The sequence below is a fragment of the Chiloscyllium plagiosum genome, chromosome 6 (genome assembly GCF_004010195.1).
Source record: "Chiloscyllium plagiosum isolate BGI_BamShark_2017 chromosome 6, ASM401019v2, whole genome shotgun sequence".
In the NCBI taxonomy this organism is placed as follows: Eukaryota; Metazoa; Chordata; class Chondrichthyes; order Orectolobiformes; family Hemiscylliidae; genus Chiloscyllium; species Chiloscyllium plagiosum.
The window spans coordinates 80,356,511-80,380,183 of NC_057715.1; the positions used below are offsets into that span (position 1 = coordinate 80,356,511).

At 41.7% G+C, this 23,673-nt stretch overlaps 1 protein-coding gene across 2 annotated transcripts in view; it reads left to right on the plus strand.

The window, feature by feature from the left end:
- Positions 1-5,182: 5,182 nt before the first annotated feature.
- Positions 5,183-23,673, plus strand: part of LOC122550752 (anoctamin-7-like) — a 79,836-nt gene continuing 61,345 nt past the window's right edge. Inside the window, exons 1-4 of one of the 2 annotated variants that reach the window (XR_006311937.1) lie at positions 5,183-5,578; positions 15,630-15,797; positions 16,573-16,627; positions 18,887-19,030. Coding sequence is in view for 1 of the 2 variants with exons in the window: in XM_043691958.1 (XP_043547893.1) it covers positions 5,282-5,578; positions 15,630-15,797; positions 16,573-16,627; positions 18,887-19,030 (664 nt within the window). In the remaining variant the exon portion in view is untranslated. The remainder of the gene's footprint in view (positions 5,579-15,629; positions 15,798-16,572; positions 16,628-18,886; positions 19,031-23,673) is intronic. The other variant, XM_043691958.1, reaches the window with a different exon arrangement.

The following is a 23,673-nucleotide window of genomic DNA, read 5'->3' on the forward strand; positions in this document are numbered from 1 at the left end:
CCAGTATTACAACCTTATTCCAGTGTAACTCTTTGAGATGTTTTACCAAGTTAAAAGCATTACATAAATATAATTTTGTTGTGTTGCATGGAGATATTTCCTGTCTGGCAGTATTCTTGTACATTCTCTATTTCCTCACCTTCGTCATCTAACTGGATATGAGCATCTTGGTGTGAAGGTGGAGATGGTGGTTCCCATTGGTGGACTGTTTTCGTGGAAGCTCCTCTCCATTACATTTGGAAGCTAGGTGAAGACAAGTATATGGGCCAATGCTGTCCAATAGAGTTTTTGGTTGATTCATAGACTTCTAGGATGCTAGCAATTTTCACAATCATATTTCATATTTCACATTCTTACAGAATGTGAGATATTAGTATGGCTGCTCCATTATGTGAAGGAGTTGTGCCTAATTTTTTGGCAGCAATTCAGTCCCCCATGCTCCTGAGAGAGGACCTTCTTGTGGATCCGAGCTTGGACCTTGCCAGCTGTAGCCATTGATGGTCTCTGGGGCTGGTCTGTCTGGCTGCTGACCCTTTTTTCGTGGCTTTATCCCCACTTGGTGTCTCAGGGAGGGGACACGTGGTGTCAGTCAATACATTTTAGGCCAGTGTGGCTAGTGGGCATGTGAAAGACTGGACAGCATTGAAATGCAAGGAAATATTACCTAATTTGATGTTTGATTTCTTTTCATTTTAACTTGGGTTCTTTCCTGTACAAAACAGCACTTCTTGTACATTAATTTTATTTTGATTGGTGAATTTTGGAGCAATCCAGTGACATCGCCCTTGACCAATGGGCAAAGTAGATCAAACCTCCAAACATTGCTTCCTTGGTACAGTTCGGTGTCTCCAATTTAGGGATAACATAAGATCATAAGAAGTAGGAACAGGAGGAGGCTGTTTGGTCCCTCAGGCCTGCTCCACCATGGCTGATCCAAAATTTCTCACGTCCATTTTCCATCATTTTCTCTACAACTCTGATTCCCCTACTGATCAAGAATTTATCTATCTCAGCCTTAAATAATCCTAGATTCTCCTATGAAGGGAAACATCTTCTTTGTATTCATCCTTTCAAACCCCTTAAAACCCCATAGGTTTTAGGGCCAGCAGGGAGGCTATTTGAATGTAGATGACAATATTCCACTTACAGACCCTGCAAGGATATTTGAACATGGAGAGCCCTAGGTAGTCAGCACTGATGACCTATTTCTTCCACCAGCTGCACACTGATTTATGAACTGCAGCTTTTTACTTTGCTAAGCATCCTTGCAGAAACTGCCTGTCTTTTAGTGGGATCTGATTAGGGTCTGGAAAATGTTTCTTTCTGGCCAGAGCTACCCCTGTTGGTGGTGGTAACCATATTTCAGGAGCTAAGGTATGTAAGAGTGTACATCTCAAGCTGGTTAACTTTAGCAAGGCCTCAAATGGTTGGCAAGGAGGAGGACTAGGTAAACAGGATTACGAGAAATATTGGATGGCAGAGAAGCAAGTTGGATGCTCCCAGAGCCATCAGCAGAAAATGTGCTGGTTCTTTGTCCAGCCTGTGAGCAAAACTATCCAGGAATTACAAGTTGCTCTCTGTCCTGAGTGCACTAGATGTGCTGAGGACCGAGGTGATGCCATTTGAACAGAATTTGTCATTGGTTCAGAGATTTTGAAGTTATTTGGTGTCTGTGCTTCTCTTCGAAATTCCCTCAGCCCGCTTGACTCTATACAGAGGGGTGTTGCATACATGCTACTCTTGCACAATTATTTCCTTGCCCTTGTTTTCTTCGATTGAAGGTCTTATGCCTGGGAATCCTTCCATGTGTCTTTTCAGCAATTTGGTATGAAGAGTGTTACAAGGTACAGTGCTAATAAAGTAGGAGAAAGTGAGGACTGCAGACGCTGGAGATCGGAGCTGAAAAATGTGTTGCCTCTCTCCACCCCCCACCCTGGCCTATCATCCTCACCTTAACCTCCTTCCATCTTAGCCAGCTTGGCACACCTTCCTCATTCCTGAAGAAGGGCTTATGACCTGCTGCGCTTTTCCAGCAATACATTTTTCAACAGTGCTAATAAATCTGGTGGAAGTAATTTCACAAGCTCCCAGGCTGTTTTCATCATTTACAATCTGGATGAATCCACATTCCACGTAAACACAGAATGTGATAGATTGTGGTTCCTTTATTTTTGGCTACACTTCCATTCCCATGCTCTTGACCTGTTATGGGGATTTGCAGCAGATGGAAGAAACTCCTTAAGATTTTGTTCCTCATTGTGCTCAAATGTTTTAATTCATGAGTCAAAGCTGAACCCAATCCATGGGAGTGGTTAATCGTCTTTCTTTCTTTTATGTCTGGTTTTGAGGCATGAGGGATGGCACAGTGGTTAGCACTGCTGCCTCACAGCAGCATGGACCTGGGTTTGATTCCACCCTCAGGCAACTATCTGTGTGGAGTTTGTACTTTTTCCCCATGTCTGTGTGGAATTCTAATGGGTGCTTGGTTTCCTCCCATAGTACAATAATGTGCAGGTTAGGTGGATTAGCTATGCTAAATTGTGCATAGTGTCCAGGGATGTGCAGGCTAGATGGATTAGCCATGGGAAATGCAGGGATAGGATAGGGGTGGGTCAGGATGGGATGCTCTTTGGAGGGTCAGTGTGGACTTCTTGGGCTGAATGGCCTGCTTCTAGATGGTAGTGATTCTATGAATACTTATGAACCCCAACATCGAATATGATTTGTGAGCCACTTTAAATAAATCCTGCAATCTTCAAGGATCTGTGCACGAACCACCAGGACCCTCTGTTCTGCATATTTTGTGGAACTGCATCATTAACTTTTTATTACTTCACTCTGTCACTTCTGCCAAAATGAGTCACCTTACTCTTCTCTGGACAGACAGTTGGCAGATGAATTTTGTCTAGCCTGTTCACCAATGTCCCAATGTGGCTGATTTGCATCATCCTTCCTACTTGCCACAACCACAAATTTGGCAAACTATGAAAATTTACACTGAATTCTAATATTCAAGTGTGGAAAACCATTTACCACAACTCTTATTTGCCTTGTCCAAATATTTGTCTTCCATTAAATCATTTCTTTAAAGCAGAACAAGGAAGATATACATGTAGAAATCTGTATCATTACAGACATGAAAATCTGATTCATCTATAGAAAGTTTCTATGCAATTAACACTGAGGGCCTCAGTTGTGCTGAATTTTAATTTTCTTCCACTCTTGCTTGGCTTGTCTCCAATTTTGTTACTTTGTCCTCCTGCCTAGTTACATGTCGTTCAGTGTAAAGCTGGATGCATCAAGTTGCACTATTACCTAAGCCTGGCATTGATTTTCTGCCAAAGAAACTCTGCATTCTTTTAAGGGGCTGTCACTAGTTAATTTTGTTCAATTAGTTAATTTGTTTTGATTGATCATTCAAGAGAGTATACAACTGGAAACATTCACAGTCTCTTCCTCCCTTGGTAGCTAATCTTTCATGTTCGGAGAGAATATTAATAGGAAATGTGCATTTTTACACGAAACAGTTTTCCTAAGTGGAAATATTATCACCCTAGGAAAGAAAGACATCCTTCAAATAACATGGATGAAATTTCATGGTATCAGGATGAGAAATAAATATTAGCCAGGACCACAGGGAAAACACATTTCTTCTTTAACAGCATCTTGGGATCTTGTACCTTCATCCGAGAGTGTAAATAGGGCCAAGATCTCAATTTCCCATCTATAAGGTAGGATCCCTGACAGTGCAGCAATCCATTAATTGTGCACTTAAGTGTCAGTCTCTATCTATCTAGTCATAAGTGCATCATAATTTGGTTTCACTATTTTGCTCAGAAATCAGTTTGAAACATTGGCATCTTTTATTCACAAGGGCTGGAGTTTCAGGAAAAATTTTGTAGATTTGCATTTTAGACTGATTGGGAATATTTAGCAATAGAACCTACTAAGTCCACTTCATTCCATTGCCATTTCAACATAATTCACGTGGGCCCTCTTGTAGCACAGTGGTAGTATCCCTAAGCACCGCCACCCCCAACAGAACCAAAAGGCTGGGTTCAAGACCCAGAGGTGCATAATAACATCTCTGAACAGATTGAGTTGAAAACAGGTTCAATGCTATTTGTGGGGAACCTGTCAAAGACGTTCTTTGGTCTGTCCGAAACCTGCTGATCTTCCAGCTGAAGGAGCTGACCCCGACTGAGTGTTGCAGACTGGCACACTCTAAGGTCCAGGCCTATGTGTTGAGGGACATGTTGAAGCTTGCGGCAGCTGCCGCCAAGGTGCAGTGGAGAAAGACCACCGTGAAGGGTCTGCCTGCCTAAGAAGAACAGGGGGCCCACTCAGTAATCGGGTCCTGCTGATGCCTCAGCAAAATATCTGGATGGTCAATGTACAGACTTGTATATACGAATGATTAATTCTGACCTCTGAATGTAAAGAAATGCAATGTGTGCATAAGAATGACATGACCAATTGTATAGATATCAAAATAATTTTACGAATAAAGTATATTTTTGAAATAAACAAAAATTGTGGGGAACCTGTGCTGATTCTATTATTTGTAGGATGACACTTAACCTAACCGGCTTTTAATCTGCCCAAATAGTTGCATGGTTTAATCATTTTTGAGTTATGGCTATGGAATTTTCCTGCTTAGCATTTTCAACAAACTTAATTTGTTTGCACTTAATAAATGAGTCTATCATTTATTAATCCAGGAACAATGGTGATATCAAATCTGGGTTCTGGGAGGCCCACTCTGTGCTTTTGCCCTCTGCAGAGTTCCATCCACCCCAGCCCCCCAACTCAACCCTAACCAACTCCCCCCCCTTTTAAAGTATATGTCACTTCTGTGCATTCAACCAGTTTCGGATCTATTCCCAGGTGTTGCATGTAAGAGTTTTACTCGGTTGTAAGTACACCTGAGCAGAAATGTTTTTCTCTCCTCTCCTCTCTAGCCGACCGGAGGATGACGCTGAAATCAAGTAGGAAGTGGAGGGGAGGGGGAACAAAACAAATAACTCGACAAGTAAAATAAAGTTGCTCAAAAACAGCTTCCAATCTCTCTTTAATATAAGGGGAGGGGGAGCACAATCGGATTTCTGTTGGAATGCTTGCGTTTGAGAGCGAATAGTGATGTTTGGAGATAACCCCTTGCAGTGCATTGCCAATGAGTGCACTGGGGAGCCGCTGTGGTACATATACAGGGCAGTCCAGTGGGAGCTGACACTTTGCTCGCAAGCTTATCCTGAGCTCAACGTGTCGCGGGAGGGTGTAAATGGGAACGCGGACGACAATGTCGGAAAATCTCCCGGTGATTGACTATGTGTTAATCTATGAATTTGAGGTTGGACGCAGTGATCCTTATGCTGAACAGAGGATGGAGTTTCTGAGAGAGGTGCAGGACACCGGGCTGCAGTTCGAGCTCAATATATCCAGGGAGGACTGGGAGGCAGAAGCGGAGACTCAGCGGAAAGTAGCCAAAGACAAGTATCGAATTGTTAAAATCTATGCTCCCTTTGAGCTCTTAAGCCAAACAGCTGAGAGGATGAGATTGAAGATGCCTTTGGCAGAGGTAGAGTTACACTGACCTTTTAGTGAAATATTAGCTGCATTCGACAGGGGGGTTTGCCATGTTAGCCTGTCTCCAAATTTAACTTTATTTCTAATTGTTGGTACCATGCTCCAGCTTTAATCAATTCCCGCTTGTTAGAAACGTGTTTCTCTGTGGGAGGGGGGAAAAGCTATTGTTGGAGAAATATGTAAAGCTTGAGGCTGGGCTGCTCCTAAATTGCAATGTCTTTAGTTTGTGTTTTTCATCATTTGGGAGTATTAATTATTTCATCTGAGTTAAAACCAATTTCGTGGAGATGCTCAAATTTAAATTGGAGTGACTAATTACATTGCAGGGAACAAAAGTTACAATTCAGAACTATCAGGCAGCATCTGCAGAGAGGGAAACAAAGTTAATGCTTCAGGTCGGAGACCTTTTGACCTTCTTATCATAACTAATGAGAATTGATCAATCGGAAACTATAAGTTTGTTTCAGTCTCCACAAGTACCGCCGGACCTGTTTGTAGCAGGTTCTGCTTTTATCGTCAACATTGATATACTGGTTTATTACCTTTCAACACATTAAATAGCCCAATTTTTCAATTGGTAATGTTGTTCCCTCAGCGGGGAAGCATCAGATTAGGGAATTAAATGAGTTAATTTTGAGGGTATACCTGTATTAGGACGGAATCCCAATGTTACCAAAATAGAAATGACTAAAGGAGAATTCCATTGATGATGATGTGCAGTGCTTTTAATTAATGCCTCATAGCCCTTTACAGGCAATTAAGTATTTTAAGCGTTTTTGAGTTGTAATGTTGGAAATGTGGCAACTATTTATGTACAAAAACTCCGACGTACTTGATGGGTCACTGGACTCCAAACGTTACCTCCGCTTTCTTTCCACAGGTACTGTAAGGCATGCTGAGTTCCTCTGGCAATTTTTGTTTCAGTCCCACATTTCTGTTTTGTGATTTTTATTTTTAAATTTTTTTCATTTAAAGTGAAATATTGCCCAATATTTCTCCCACCCTCAAAATAGTGCTATGAGATCTTTGTTGAAAAATGTGTTGCTGGAAAAGCGCAGCAGGTCAGGCAGCATCCAAGGAGCAGGAGAATCGACGTTTCGGGCATAAGAAGGGCTTATGCCCGAAATGTCGATTCTCCTGCTCCTTGAATGCTGCCTGACCTGCTGTGCTTTTCCAGCAACACATTTTTCAGCTTTGATCTCCAGCATCTGCAGTCCTCACTTTCTCCTACGAGATCTTTGTCTAACTAAGCAGGCAAATGGGTACGCTGTTTAATGCCCCATCCAAAAGAGAGCACCTTCAATTCTGGCACGCCCTCCAAAATACACAGGTGTGCCAACCTTGATTTTTGTATCTGATCCCTGGTGAAAGACTTGAAGTTTGGAACTTTGCTTCAGAGGACAAAAACATTTGAGACAACATGGTTGCTGTTATGAGTGAAAATTCTTTGTGGTGATTACCTCTTTCATTGCAAAGCTTCTGGGCAAACAGACGTTCAAGTTATTTATTTTGCATACCTTTTTTAGGATGAGTTTGTGTTGAGTGGCTCTTCATTGAGCTCCTGGATATGGCAAGGTGTGCACTTTATTCTGCAATAGTGGTGCAAAGTAGATGAAGCCACCTGTCTTGCCAAAAGTGAATTGGTTTGTTTTTAACAAAAAAAAACAGTAAATTGACACTAAGAAGAATATCTGAAATGTTTGCAGAGAAAATAGATAATTAAATCCCTGACTAAATATAATTTTACAAAATTAAAGTCAAGTCCTCTCCTCTCCAATTCCTCAATTGCAACACAGTCCTTTAGCCCAAGGAAAGGATTAACCACGTATGCAGTCTGATCTCATCGCGAGAAAATGGTTAAGTAATCTAGTGACCTAGATCTATGTCTTATCGGCCTACCAACTCACTTCAGTTCCACGCTTGAATTCAGTTTATTTTTTAAAAAGTGAGGATTATTTGATTAATTCCTGAAGAAGGGCTCATGCCCGAAATGTCGATTCTCCTGCTCCTTGGATGCTGCCTGACCTGTGCTTTTCCAGCAACACATTTTCAGCTCTGATCTCCAGCATCTGCAGTCCTCACTTTCAATTGTTTATGTGCCAACTCCGAGAAAGCCTGTCTAAAGTACAGGTTTTGCATCTCTTGAACCTTCAGCTCGAAGCATTATCTCATTTTGAGAAGAGCTGGGTGGCAGCAGACTATATTTTATGCTGTGTGTTTCTTTTGTTCACAATCGATGTTAAAGGAATTCAGAATTAAATTGCCATACTTCCTTCCTCTCCCCATGTCTGTGTGGGTTTCCCCCAGGTGCTCCGGTTTCCTCCTGCAGTTCAAAGATGTGCGGGCCAGGTGAATTGGCCATGCTAAATTGCCCACAGTATTGGGTGCATTAGTCAGAGGGAAGTGGGTCTGGTTGGGTTCCTCTCCGGAGGGTCGGTGTGGACTTGTTGGGCCAAAGGACTTGTTTCCACACTGTAGGGAATCTAATCTAATCTTTGTAGCCCTGTGTTTTCTATTGTTTCAAAGTGTATTTTTTTTCTCTTGAAAGCAACAATATGCATAGTCTCAACTACTTCCTGTGCCAAAGATTTCCCTGTGATACAACGACCCATTTTGATTATAAATTCATCACATAAGGAAAGATTTTACAAAGTATATTCCTTAACTTTTTTTTTCAAAACCTCTCTTTTAATTCTGGTTTCCCCGCTATAGGAAAGATGTTGTTAAACTTGAGAGGTTTCAGAAAAGGTTTATAAGGATGCCACCAGAGTTGGAGGGTTTGAACCCCAGCCTATTCAGCCTCTCCCTGTAGCTGATTCTCTGGAGCATCAGAGGCAGAGGGATGACCTTTTATGAATCTTATAAAATCATGAGGCATGGATAAGGTGAACAATCAAGGTCTTTTCTCCAGGGTAGTGAGATCCAGCACTAAAGGCATAGATTTGTGGGTGGCACAGTGGTTAGCACTGCTGCCTCGCAGCGCCAGAGACCCAGGTTCAATTCCCGCCTCAGGCGACTGACTCTGTGGAGTTTGTTTGCACATTCTCCCCGTGTCTGCGTGGGTTTCCTCCGGGTGCTCCGGTTTCCTCCCACAGTCCAAAGATTAGGTGAATTGGCCATGTTAAATTGTCCGTAGTGTTAGGTAAGGGGTAAATGTAGGGGTATGGGTGGTTTGCGCTTCGGCGGGTCGGTGTGGACTTGTTGGGCAGAAGGGCCTGTTTCCACACTGTAAAGTAATCTAATTTAATCGAAAAAAAAATTTAAGGTGAGAGTGGAAAGTTTTTTAAAAGGGACCTTTTCACACAGAGGGTGGTGCGTACTTGGAGTGAATGGCCAGAAGAAGTGGTGGTGGCTGGTACAATTACAACATTTAAAAGGCATCTGGATGGGTATATGAATAGAAAGGGTTTAGAGGGATATGGGCCAAATGCTGACAAATGCGCATGGATGAATTTAGGGTATCTGGTCAGCATGGACGAGTTGGACCAAAGGGTCTGTTTCTGACTCTAAATAGTCTCCATCTGCATTTTGTTCCAAGTGCAACAAATGTTGTTTAAACTTTACCTTAATTTCCCATAGGCTGTTTCCACGTTTAGTAATTTTAGACACCAGTTTATGAAAAACAATGCAAGTAAACATATTCTGAAATAGATTTTTGCCATCTTTTCCAGCTAAACACTGTGCAGGAGTATGACTCATGTGAATTCAGAAGCTAAGAATTGTGGATGGTGGAAATCCTGAAATAAAAACAATGCCGAAAATGCACAGCAGAATTTCTTTGCACAGATGCTGCTGAGAATTTCCAGCATTCTGAGTTTTATAACTCACGGGAATTGTTAGTGCTCTTACCAGTCTTTTATATTTGCTCATTGGCTGTTCTAGTGCACAATTAATGAAGAAATGCTGAGTGATACACTATTGATTTTTGCTAATATTTGAAATTGCAGGAAGTTCATCATCTGCTTTTGTAAAAAAAAACTTCTCTCATAAACATCTGGGTATCATTGACAAAAGCAGCATTTGATGCCCATCTCTAATTGTCCTAGAATTAGGAGTAATTTGCTCAGTCATTTCAGAGGGCATTTTAAGAGTTGACTAAATCACTGTTGGTCTGGAGTCACAGGTAGACCAGGCATTGGTCCTTGGAAAACATGTTAGTGATAAAGAGAGGCTTTTACAACAATAATAGTTGTCATGGCAAACCTTACTGAGACCAATCTTGTAGTCCAGTTTATTAACTGAATTAAAATTACACCAGGTGCTGTAGTGGGATTTGATCCTGTATGCAGTGCATTAGCTTGGGCTGTACAAAGTTTAAAAATCCCACAACAGGTTTATTTGGAAGCACTAGCTTTGAATGCTGCTCCTTCGTCGGGTGATTGTGGAGAATAAGATTATAAGACGCAGAATTTATAGCAAAAGTTTCCAGTGTGATGTAACTGAAATTATATATTGAAAAAGACCTGGATTGTTTAAGTCTCTCGTCTTTTAGAATGACCATGTTGGTATCAGTCCTTTCATGTGTAAATCGCAAAACTTTTTTTAAAAAAAAAAGTTACATTCTCAAGTGCACTTTAACAAGTGTCATGTCGGCCCAGATAAGGTTATTGAAGGTATGAGCTTCCCTGTGTGAGGCTGCCTGTGCCCCAATGGTCAGACTGATTCTAATTTAAAAAACGGATTTACAGAATCTTACATGGATTCCTGCAGTTTTTGAGGAAAGTAAAATTTAATTCTGCGTGTACAAATTCACCCCACAAACTTATGTGCATGTGGGTGTGTGTGCATGTGGTGGTGGGGGTGATTTTTGTGTGTGTTCACACGTGTAATGGTAGTATCCGTGTCAACATTCTGACACTTCATGCAGCGTCTAACGTGACAAGGTTGTATGGCATTGTCCTGAAAGTGGGCAGTTTGCTATGAACAATGATCTGTTTGAGGTTTGGTGGCTGTTTTAAAGGTGAAAAGTGGAGGTGTGGGGAAGGTCTTGATAATGTGTTGCAGGCTGTGAAGAACATGTCACAGCTTTTTGGCTCCTAGGAAGTACTGGACGATGAAGGGAACCCAGTCGGTTGCAGCTCATGTCTGTCTCCTGGCATGTCAGAACTGGCGGTTGATGAGTTGCACATTGTAACCCGTTCTCATGAGGGCATCCCTGAGTACATCCAAATGCATCACGTTCCTCCTCATGTGAATAGATCCTGTGTATGCATAGGGCTTATTCATAGAGGATGGCTGTTTTTAATATATTTCGGGTGGAAGTTGGAGAAGTGTAGCATTGTGAGGTTATCTGTGGGTTTGCGGTGGAGTGTGGTGCTGAGGTGCTCATCCTTGATGGAGATGCATGTGTCCAAGAATGAGACCGACAGTAGAGAGTTGTCCATGGTGAGTTTGATAGTGGGATGAAACCTCTTGATATTACTGTGTAGTTTTTTCAGTGACTCCACTCCATGGGTCCAGAGGAAGAAAATGCCATCAATGTACCTGGTGTATAATGTTGGTTGGAGGTCCTGCCGAGAGAAGAAGTCTTGTTCGAACCTGTGCATGAAGATGTTGGCATATTGGCGTGCAATTTTGATCCCCATTGCTGTTCCATGTGTCTGGATGAAGAACTGGTTGTCAAAAGTGAAGATGTTGTGATCAAGGTTAAAGCGGATGAGTTGTAGGATGGTGCTCTGAGATTGACATTTGGTGTTGAGTATTGAGGCAGTTGCCGCGATGCCATCATTGTGGGGGATGCTGGTGTAGGGTGCTGAAACATCCATTGTGACGAGGAATGTTCCTGGTTCGACTGATCTCTGGGTGCGGAGGTTCTCTAAGAAATTTGTGGTGTCACGACAGAAGCTGGGGGTCCCCATACAATGGATTTCAAGATGCCTTCAACACAGCCAGAGAGGTTCTCACACAGGGTCCCATTGCCTGATATGATGGGATGTCCTGGTGTGTTGGCTTGTGTATCTTCAGAAGGCAGTAGAAGTCGCCTACGTGAGAAGTACGTGGGATGAGTGCGCGTCGGGAACTCTGAAGAACTGGGTCCAAAGTCCTGATCAATGTGTTTTTAGTTCATGGGTGTGCTGTTTGGTTGGATCAGCCAGTAGTTGCCTGTAGTATTCCTGGTCGTTCACTTTTTGGTACACTTCCTTGCAGTAATCTGTTCTATTCTGAATGACAATGGCTCCTCCTTTATCTGCTCATTTGTTGACAATGTTGTGATTGGTTTTGAGAGCATGGATGGCATTATGTTGTGAATGAGTGATGTTTTGCTCTACCTTGTGGGTACGGCTACTGAATCTGGCATTTATATATTTCCTGATGGTTTGAGCATTCATGTCAAGCTCAGGGCAGCGGTCCTGCGGTGGGGTCCAAATTGACTCCTCCTTTGGTCACTCCTCGATAGATCCCTGTGATGACTTCAAATTCATCGGTGGGCTCATTGGGATCACTGTTGGCATCTTGAAAGAATTCCCAGAGTCTCATGAATTCCTCTGTCTGTTGTAAGAACCATGGGGTCCACTTTGGTGGGGCAGAAATTGTGACCCCTGCTAAGGACTTCAATCTCTTCCAGTTAAAGGGTGTGGTCCAATAAGTTGATGATTGACTTCCCCGAGGTGATAATATTATCCACTGTGGTGCCAGAGTGGGCTTGGCTACTGCTAGTGGTGATGCCAAGTTTCTTCTTGGTGAGCATGTATGTCATGTAGTTTTGTCGCCTTGTCTGTTTGGCAATGTTCCATAACTGCACTGCTGTATCCTGAGTGCAGCCTGAGAGTGTGGACTCCATCTTAGTTTCAAGGTTGTGGCATCTGCTGTAGAGTTGGTGCACGAGATGATTGAGGAGTTTGCACACACACATGTATAAGTTTGTGGGGTGAATTTGTACTTGCAGAATTACATTTTCTTTGCTCAAAAACTGCAGGAATCCATGTAAGATTCTAAAAATCTGGGGTTTTTTTAAGATTAGAATCCGTCTGACTATTGTGGCACACACAACCTCTCAGGGAGTTAACACCTTCAATACCTTATCTGGGTCGACATAACACCAATTGTTGAAGTGCACTTGAGAATGTAAAAGTTTTGTGACTTACATATGAAAGAACTGAAACTAACATGGTCATTCTCAAAGATGAGAGACTGAACAAACAATCTGCGTTTTTTCAATATATAATTTCATTTACATCACACTGGAAACTTTTGCTATAAATTCTGTGTTTTACAATCTTATTCTCCACAATCACCTGATTCAGCGCTCTGAAAGCTAGTGCTTCCAAATAAACCTGTTGGAACCTGGTGTCGTGTGATTCTTTTTTTTTAAGAAAAACTTTGCACCCCTCCAGTCCAACACCGGCATCTCCAAATTTTAGTTTGGGCTGCATCACTAATCCATTGGCATTACCATTATCCCACCTCGTCCTTTGACATTTGAGACCTAATGTACTTTACAGTCTTATGGGCAGAGCAAAACCCCTCATATCTTTGCTGTTCTTTCTACGTTTTTTTGACGTGCAGTTTTTTAAAAACAATGCCTTGTTTATTCACTTCATAAAATGTGAATTTCACTGGCTGCTTCAGCATCTATCACCCAACCCAGATGCCTTTGAGAAGGTGATGATTAGCTGCCTTCTTGAACCCACTGCAATTCATTTGCTGTAAATAGACCCATAAGGCTGTTAGAGGGGGAGTTGGTTCAAAGATAGGAAACAGTGGGTATGTGTACATAGGCATTTCTTAGATTGAAGATGAGTCGAAAGTGGTGTTCCACAGGGATCAATGTTGAGAAGCTTGCTTTTTCTGATTTCACGTAAATGATTTAGAGATGGATGTTGAGGTGAAAAAAACCCTCTAAATTTGCAGATGTTACTAAATTAGGGAGAATAGTGAATGGTGAAGATGGTACTCAGTGACTTCAGAGGGACACTGACAAGTTGGCCAAATGGACAGACACCTGGTAAATGAAATTCATTGCAGAGAAATGAGGTAATGCACTTTGGTAGAAGAAACATGGAGAGATAATACAGGCTCAATGGTACGACTTGGAAGGGAGTCCAGAATCAGAGAGACCCTATGATTCAGGTGTATAATTCTCAGAAGCTGGCCAGGCAAGTTGTTAAGAAGGCTTGTAGGATCCTTGGATTTATAAAGAGAAAGCATAGAGCATAAAAGCAAGGAAGTGATGCTGCACCTCTGCAAATCATTGGTCAGATTACATTTGGAGTATTGTTCAGTTCTGGGCACCTTTTTTACTGAAGTCCTGAACAGAGTGCTAAGGAGATTTACTAGAATAATACAGGAATGAGGAATTATAGGGATAGGCAATATTAGAGAAATTGGGCTTATTCTTCTTGGAGCAGAAAAGATTGAGGTGACCTTTTATTGAGATGCCTGAATGGTTCATAATTTTGAACAGGGTGAAGAAGGATATTCTGTTTCCAGTAACTAGGGGTCACAATTTCAAGACTGTCAAGCAAGAGAGGTAGGAGTGAGATGGGGAAGAACTTCTTTACTCCGTGTTAGGGTTTGGAATGCACTGTCTGGGAGAGTATGCAGACAGATTCCATAGGAGGTTTTGAAAAAGCTGGATGTATATTTGAAAGTGATAATTTTAAGAGGGCTATAGCGATAAGGTTGGAGAATGCGACTAGCTATGTTGCTGTTTTTGGGGCCAGTATGGATGGGCTAAATGGCCTCCTTCTGTACTGTAAAGTTCTATGATTCTGCTTTGACCTAACAACAACAGTGATATATTTCCAACTGTAGGTGGTGAGTAGCTTGGAGGGGAAATTGTAGTGCTATTCCCATGCACCTGCTGCTGCCTTTTGTCCTGGAAGGTGCTGTCTAAGGAGCTTTGGTGAATTTCTGCAGTGTGTCTTTGAGGTATACACTGCTGCTGGGTGCCAGTGGTAGAAGTAATGAATGTTTCTGGATGTGATGCCTATCAAGTAGGCTGCTTTGTCCTGGATAGTGTCAACCTCCTTGATGTTGTTGGAATTTCACTCTGCATCCATCTAGGCAAGTGGGGAGTACTCGATCACACTCTGACTTATGCCTTGTAGATAGTAAGCAGGCTTTGGAGAGTCAGGAAGTGAATTACTCTTTGCAGTATTGCTAGCCCCTGTCCTGCTCAAGTAGCCAGTGTTTTTATATGTTCAGTTTCTGGTCAGTCTTCGCTGCCAAGTTATGATAGTGGCTGATTCGGGGATGGTAATGCTCTTGACTCTCAAGGCATGATGGTTAGATTCTTTTTTGTTAGAAATGACCATTGTCTGGCTTTTGTGCAGTGCAAATGTTACATGTCAGTCCAAACTTGGATATTGTCGAAATGCAGCAAGAACTGAACGTGAATTGCTTCAATCAGTGAAACTATTTACATATTTGCCTGTGATTTTGGCTTTTTTTCAGTCTTTCCTTTTGCTCTGTTCCTTTTTTATAATCGCCCTGTACTTCAAACTGAAAGGCTTCTCTAATTGTCAGCTTTGTTTTCTCCACAGATACAATGTGACTGTATCAGGAAAGGCAGTTAATAAAGAAAAATATTTTGATCTGACTTCTGTTAAGCTGCCTATGGGTTTTAGCATGGAAGGAACTATGTCTCCATGGATTTAGTAATGTATGTGTCTATAACAAATAATTTTCTCAACATATTTCTAAGACAAGGGCTGAGATGGCCCCACCTTTCCATTTTCATGCTGGATGTGGGGTTAGACTTGCTGTTTTACTGAATAGTATCTTCTGCACAATAGGTAATGCATCTTCTTTATTTTGAGACTTTTTGGGCACAGGTTCTGCCCGAAATTATATGGACTATGGGGTGAATATCTGTGGGAATTAAGAGGAAGTGAATTGTTTGGCGAAGGCCTGCCAGTTTGTGCCACATTCCTGGTAGATTTTTGCACTACTTTTGATTTTAAATGAATAATTCCTTTTAGTGTCTCCCAAAAGATTATGACCATAGTTTTGCTCCTTTTGTAATAATTGCCAAAGGATATACCTCACAGGTTGACAACCCTGAAATAGCTAATGGGCAATTGTTTTTGTTCTGTTCCAAGGGTGTTGATGTGAAATTGCCTGGGCGCTTACAGAGATTCATGGCTCGTTTCGCAACTGAAGTCGTGGTCAACTTTATCAGTGCACACTATGAACACAACAAAAGGCATCTATTCCGAGGATGTGAAAATGAGGAAACATTTTTTCGCCCTGCCATGAGATCTCTAATTGTAATTAGAATTTTATGATACATTCTTAATTTTGGGAGTACATTTCAGAACAGTTATCTATTACCTATTAAATTTTAATTTTCTAGCAAATGTATGCTAATGAAGCAAATTGCAAATGCAATGAACCTCGTACAAACCAGTCCACCTCCATTAATTGGAGTGATGGATGTAACTTTAAACCAGCCTGAAGGCTAATTTGGAGCATCCAAATGTTCATACTTTGGTCTGCACATCTGACTAGACATTCAAAGCAGTGTCAACATGTATTTTTTTTAGCAAATTTGTTTGTTATTTTTATCCAGACACTGAATCAGACCATTTTCTTTAACTCATTTGCCATATAGAGATCATAAAATATTTAGTGGCTTGTAGATTTGGAAAAATACATGGGTTTCCAGTCTTTTAATAGCCTACACTACGTACATTTGGACAGGCCGCTTCTACAGCTCAAAACTACATTGGATTCAGCTTGTGGTGTAATCTAAATGAACAGGCCTTTGTAGAGGTTATGATGTGGAGTACAAATGAGTTTAAAATTTGTGAAATGAGAGCCTTGGGATGTGTCAAAGGTGTGCCTGAGCTTTCTACAGTAATGGTACTAAGATTAGGAACAGATCCATTTTATAATGTAGAAATAACATTAGTCTTGTACACTTGGCTGTTTTTCATTGCTGTCCCTGACAAGATTAATGTCAAATGAAACAGTCTATTTGAAAAATTAATATGAAGGAGGGCATGGTTTAAATTAACTTTTTTTTTCTATTTTGCTCTGCAGGTTCACTACATCCTCACAAACATACCCATAGATATTAAGGCTGCTGATGCGGGAGGTAACTCTAACTTTAGCAAACAATTGTTATCATCTATATGCTTTAAATTTTTGTTCATACAGGTTGTTCTGCTATGAAGCATACTTCGTCAGCATGAACTGGCTATAATGTGATTGAATCGTGGATGTTGTTTGGATAACGCAGATTTTCTACTCAATGGGTATAACAGTTTTCTATAGCACAAGGTCACAGAGGAACACAAGTGTCGCACTATAGCAGAGCAACCTGTATTTGTGATCCATGCTGTTCTAACTTGAAGTACTCGGATATTCAATTTTGTTCTATAATTACTGTTAAGGTAAACATTATTTTAGATGCTAACAATTAAGGAGGAAATACTTGTGAAACTCATTAGTGATTGCGTGTAATCAGCACAGTCTCGATGCACTCTGCACTGTTTGCTCTGAACTGAAACAGGTTAAAGATTTTGTTGCAGCAACAGGAGTGATCAGGATCATTTAGTTCAAGGTGTACAACCTGTTCATTCTTAATGATGCAAGGACGTGCTGCAGTCATGTTTTTGGGCTCTTTACCTGCAAACCTCATCAGGAAAGTCTAAATGTTGTCATTGTTGAAATATAATTAGCTAAGTTTTTATGTAGAAATGTTTCATGGAAACATAAAATAGTACAGCATAGGAGGTGATCAACCAATTATGTAATGCTGGCTCTTGAATATTTGTTCTACTCTCAACATTTTTTTTTCTTGCTTCTGCAGTTTTTTTTAGAAAATGTCTTAAAGCTACCTTTTTTTTAAAATCAATTTTCTTCATTCTTTTTAGGTATTGAATTCCAAATCCTAACCATTCATCATATGAAGGTTTTGTTTTTCTACTAGTATTGATTTTGTTTTATTAATTGCCTCAAATTGGTGACCCCAGTTATTATTAGGACAAGTGTCATTTGAAACATTTTTTTATTCACTGGAGACCTTTTCATGATTTGGAATGTCTATCAAATCTCTTTTTTTTTGCTCTAAAGAAAATTGAGAGCAATTCCCATGTTACCTGCTTAACGTTTCATCTGGTGTAGTTATCCCACAGTGCTGTCAGGAAAAGGGGCTGGTGGGGGCGCGGAGGAGGTGTCTGAGTTTTCTGATCCAGCAGCATGTTTTTTTTTAAAATGGTGATTATGGTTCCAAGTCAAGTTCCTATGTGCCTTGGAGTGGAATTTGCAGGTCAGATGATGGTGTTGCCACACAGTATCCCAGAATGGTTTACTTCCTCAGTCATTATTTATCCATGTGGAACTCCATTGTTGAATTAGGTATTTGTTCAACTTTATTTTGAAGGGTAAAATGGACACCTTCTGGGATACTTTTCCTCCACAGTTTCACTGAGTTACATGAAAAGCATGATATCAGTTAAATAGTCTTAATTTTGAACCTTCAGCGTCTCCGTATAAATCAGATAACGTTACTGTAGTTAACCTACAGCATCCTAATCTTCTACGTGTTAAGCTTTGCCTCATGAATGTGTTCTTATCGTGGCAACTGTTTCAACTAATTCCTAAATTCATTTATTTTTGAAGACGTCATCAATTCAAAGGCAGGCTTAAGTGGAAGTAGGCCAACCAGTCTATCGGGTCTTTTCTGCAATTTAAAGAATCGTGGATGATTCTGTCTGTGTCTGTCTCTCATGCCAGAAGTTACAACTTAAATCTATCTCAAGCCAAAATCTGCTTTACTTTACACATTATTTCTATTTGATACTAAAAACAAATTCATGCAATGTTAAATTCCATCTGTGAATCTTTGCTCCTTGGTTTATAGCTGGTATTTGCTACAGCTTGGCATCACTCTCAAACTTTGTTTTTGTAGCATAATTGTGTTCACTAAATGTCATCAGGCCCAGGAACATTTTATGAGGAAATGTAAATCCTATTATGCAAAGTTTTTTTGAATTATAAAGCAATGCAGTAGCTGCTGTTTTCTGATACTTTCCCCTGATATGAAACTTTTTCTCCGTAATATATATTTGCTATTTGAAACTCGGAGTTTAAAACTGTCCACTGTATCGTACAATGGTGGCAGCTAATAGACACAAACTGGCTTTGCATGCAGAGTAAGGAGGCTGAAGTGAAAGTCATTCCAACACCAATGACCAGTAACTCAACTGCATCTGGCGAATCTTGAGTATATGTTACCTCAAGCTTGATTAGCTGGGGAAAGTGTAATGATGAATGCAACAAATCTTGATGTACGTAAATTTGCTCTTGAAGAGCCATGGGCATTTTATTGAAATAGTTTATTATCTTGCAGTAGTAACACGCAAGGTTCGAGGAAAAGTTCCAGCTCTGCCATACTTAGTTATGAAGAAGGCATTTAAATCTGCTTTTATACTACATGACTTGAAAATATGTGAATTTGATGTGGCATCCAGTCAATCATCGCAACAAGACAGCGGTGAGTAGAAATCCTGCTCCATGTGATTAACAGATATTTGTGGATAGAAAATTAAATTAAATTTAATAGATGCTCACATTTATTAAATTAATACCAGATCTTGGAAACACTTCTCACTAACTTTGCTTCTCTCATCACTTATTAATGTTTTGGGTCTGTTGACTTCTTAAACTGAGCTGCTGGCATACACAGGAGTTCAGAACGGTTGCCAATCAAACGTGTTCCACTACGTAGGATGATCATGGCTGATCTCTGGCTTCAACTCCAATTCCTACTCCTTTCCCATATCTCCTGAGAGAGTTAAAGTGTCCAGGAGAAAGTGAGGACTGCAGATGCTGGAGCTCCCAATTGACAGTGTAATTCTGGAAAAGCACAGCAGGTCAGGCAGCATCCGAGGAGCAGGTGAATCAACGTTTCGGGCATAAGCCCTTCATCAAAAAGGTGTCCAGCCAAGCCTAAAAGGTATTTATGTTCCAGCGTTCACAACTCTTGGGGGTAGAGAATTCCCCAAGTTTGCAACCCTTTTGAGTGAATTAATTTCTCTGTCCCCAAATGACCAACTCCTTACCCTGTGATTCTGCCCCTGTATTTTAGATTCCTCCGCCAGTGGAAGCAAACTATGTCTATCCAATCAGGCCTCTTCAGAATCTTCGTCAAAGTCTGGCACTGGAAAAACACAGCAGGTCAGGCAGCATCCAAGGAGCAGGAGAGTCGTTTTCTGGCTGAAGCCCTTCATCACAAAGGGCTTACACCCGAAACATTGACTCTCCTGCTCCTCAGCTGCTGCCTGACCTGTGCTTTTCTAGCACCATACTTTTTGACTCTGATTCTCCAGCATCTGCAGTCCTCACTTTTTCTCCTTTTCAGAATCTTGTATGTCTTGATGAGACCACCTCCCATTCTTAAACTATCAGAGAACAAGGACATTCAAGATGGCAGCGACCCAGCAGGTCTGCCCTGCTCAGCTCTGCACCAAACTCAGACAAAGTGGTACACTCACCCTCCCTTTAGTACCCAATGTGGTAGAAAGTCTTTTTTTTGACCCTTAGAATTTTTCAGTGTTTAAAATCGTGAAGAAAATGACCAAAGGGAAGGGACCACAAGGAATGCAGCAAACAAGGCCCCCTGTTCCACAGCAACAGACAGGCCCATGACCACAGCATCAGCCTCCACGATCGCCCCAGGGGACTTGCCTATGGTGCAGAGCCTGGTCTGAGTTTGTGAAACTCAGAAGATTGATTCACTGATGGAGGGGACCCGGGCCAGGCTTGAACCAATCTGTCATACTGCAGAAGCATGACCAGGAGATCCAGCGTCTTGGGCAGTGTCGGGGAAGTGGAGCAATGGACGGTGGTGAAATCCTTGGCAGTCTGGTCCGGGTCTTGGAACTGCAGGTATGGGCCTAGGAGGAGCTGGTCGACGACCTCTCCAATCAAAGCTGTTGGAAGAACAACCGTCTGGTGGAGCTTCTGGAACGGGAGGAGGGAGGCCAGCTCATCAGCTTCTTAGAGCAATGGCTTCCACAGTTTTTGAAGCTGGAAATAGAGGCAGGTCGAGTGGGCCCACTGGGTTGTAGTGCACAGGCCCGGATCAGACCAGCACCTCTGCTTGGTCCTAGTGCAACTCCAGCACGACAGAGATAAGCAAATGGTGTTGGAAGCCTCTAGATATACGAATTATCCTTTTCCAAGACTTTTGAGGTTGTGATTTGTAAGAGGAAGGAAGGCCTTTGATCAGGTAAAAAGGCGGCTGAGGGATTTGAATGTCCAGTATTCCGTAAGGGATCCAGCAATATTGCATTTCAGCCAAGGAGGGTCCATGTTCAATTTTAACTCCCCGGAAAGGCAAAGGACTTCTTGCATGCTTTAAAATAGACTGGCTGGCTTGAATAATATGGACAATAATGTTTATTTTGTTATTCTCTAATTTGTCTGGTTTACCTGGTCGTTGGGGTAGGGGGAATATTTTTGTGTATGGATAGGACAGGTTGAGTGCCCACTTTTTTAACTTGTTTATAAGATGTTTGTATTTTTTTTCTCACTTTGTTGTCTGGGGCGGGGGCATAGCTTCAACTGGAAGGAACCACGGAGACGTTAATGGGTAGTATGAGCACTCCGTCAGCAAAAGGAAAGTCTCCTTTCATTTGTGTTGTGTTGGTATGTTGTAAAGTAGCTGTTAGAAATTTTGATTTGGTAGTTTTTGAAAGTTGTATTTTAAAATTTATACGAACTGTTTATTGTTTTCACTCTGTGCGCTAAGTGGAGTTCTTTCTTCCCGGGGGGTTCACAGACTTTTTTTTGGACGGCTATGACTAGCCATTCATTAAAATGGTGCACCTGGAATGTTAAGGGGAGTCATTCACCAATTAAGAGAAAAAAGATATTTTCAAGCCTTAAAGTGAGAGTCGATGTAGCCTTGCTGCAAGAAACACATTTAACTGATGCAGCAGGGAGGGTTCAGACAGATGTTTTTCTCATCCTTCAATTTGAAAAATGTTAGACCAAATTAAGGATGAATATGGGCGGTTTATAATTCTTAAAGCTTTAATACATGGAGAGGAATATGGGATTTTGAATGTATATGTTGCCCCCCTCTGGCACATATCCTCAAACTTTTAACTGATGTGCTTTCTAGGTTGATGGCTCTTGGGGTGTGTCATACAATTATAGGGGGAGACTTTAATTGTCTTATTGACCCCAAAGTGCCCAGGATACCTAGGGGTCTTGCAATCCAGGTAGTTGGTGGACTTGAACAGGGAGCTGAGGTTGGTGTGGGGAGATGGTTTCGGTCCGAAGGTCGGGATTTCACCTTTTTCTTTAATGCACATAAGTGCTATACCAGAATTGACATGGTTTTTGTCCTGTCAACCTTCTTGAATTCAGTGCCTTGCAGAATAGGGAACGTAGCCTGAAGAAGGGCTTATGCCCGAAACGTCGATTCTCCTGTTCCTTGGATGCTGCCTGACCTGCGCTTTTCCAGCAACACATTTTCAGCTCTGATCTCCAGCATCTGCAGTCCTCACTTTCTTCCAGAATAGGGAACATAGCCATTTTCAATCATGCAGCGGTGTACATGGCGACCAAGGTCGGTGGTAACAGGATAGGCTCCTGGCACTGACACGTGGACCCTTTCCTCTCGAAAGATAGCAAGTTTATAGAGTATTTTTTGCGAAAATTTAAAATCTTTTGGGAGATTAATTTGGTTACAGCCAGTAAACCATCAGTGCTCTGCACGGAGACTGCACAGAGTTTGATTTATTTCTTACTCAGCGACCCAGGAGCGGCAGAAGGAGAGCAGCAGCGTTTGCTTGAGGCTCGCCTGAAGGCAGCTCAGCACACTTTTGACAGACCGTCTGTAACCAAAGTGCAGCGGATTACAGCCCTTAGGGCTACTTTGAATACAGTGCTCACCCAGACAGCAAAGAGGGAAATCCCTTTTGTGAAAATAGACGTTGTTTGAGTATGGTGATAAACCAGGTAGATATCTAGTGCACCTGGCCAGAAAGAAGAATGCTCCCCCATCTATCACATCCATCAGAGACAGTGCTGGTTCTCTTACTTGCAATGCCGAAAAGATTCTTGCAGCATTTAAGACGTTCTACTGAGCTGTACCGATCAGAGGGCTGAGGGCAGATTGTTGAAGATGGAGTCCTTTTTAAAGACCCTGGATCTTCCAGGTGTAACTTCAGAGCAGGGATCCTTTCTGAATGCCCCCTCTGACAATCCAGGAAAGACAGGAGGCGGTGAGGCAGCTCCAGAGTGGTAAAGCGCCTAACCTAGATGGATTTCAAAGTGAGCTTTATAAGGTGTTTATAGATGTTAGCCGGTCCACTCTTGGATATGTGCAACTACTCATACAGTCAGGACTGTCTCCCATCCTCTCCAAGAGAAACAAATATTTTTCTTATCCTTAAAGGGAAAGCCCCAGAGGATTGCACTTCATACAGGCCCATATCATTACTGAACGTGGATTTTAAAATTCTGCCGAAAATGCTGGCATTTAAGGTTGGAGAGGGTTTTGCCTTTCGTTGTAAAGGAGGACCAGACAGGTTTTATCAAGGATCGTAGGTCTACTAATGATATTAGAGTATTAAATGTGGTCCAGGTATGCCTGCAAGGGTCGATTCCAGACTTGGTAGTCTCCCTTGATGCAGAGAAAGCATTTGACCTGGTGGAGTGGTCGTACCTCTTATGTACTGGAGCAGTTTGGTCTTGGAGCGGTTTTTGCCAAGTGGGTGGCAGTGTTATATAGTGACTCAAAAACAACAGTTCTCACTTAGGGTAGAAGGTTGGATAACTTCAGTATTGGCAGAGACAGCCAACAAGGGTGCCCTCTCTCCCCACTATTATTTACATTGGTGATTGAGCCGCTGGTGGAGGCCTTCCGGAGGGATCCCAATATAACTGCCCTGAAGCTAGGGTCAGGCAGGCATAAGATCACCCTCTATGCAAATGGGAATCGTTCCTTTTGCACGATCCGATGGCATATGTGCCCAGTTTAATACAAGTGATTAATCTTTTTTTTGTTCTCTGGGTATAAATTAATTTATTGAAGTTGGAGTCCATGCCTGTGGGGGGGCGTTAGTAGAATATCCGATTTTGGGGATGGAACCCACTTCCCTTTCAGATGGTAACAGGGAGGTT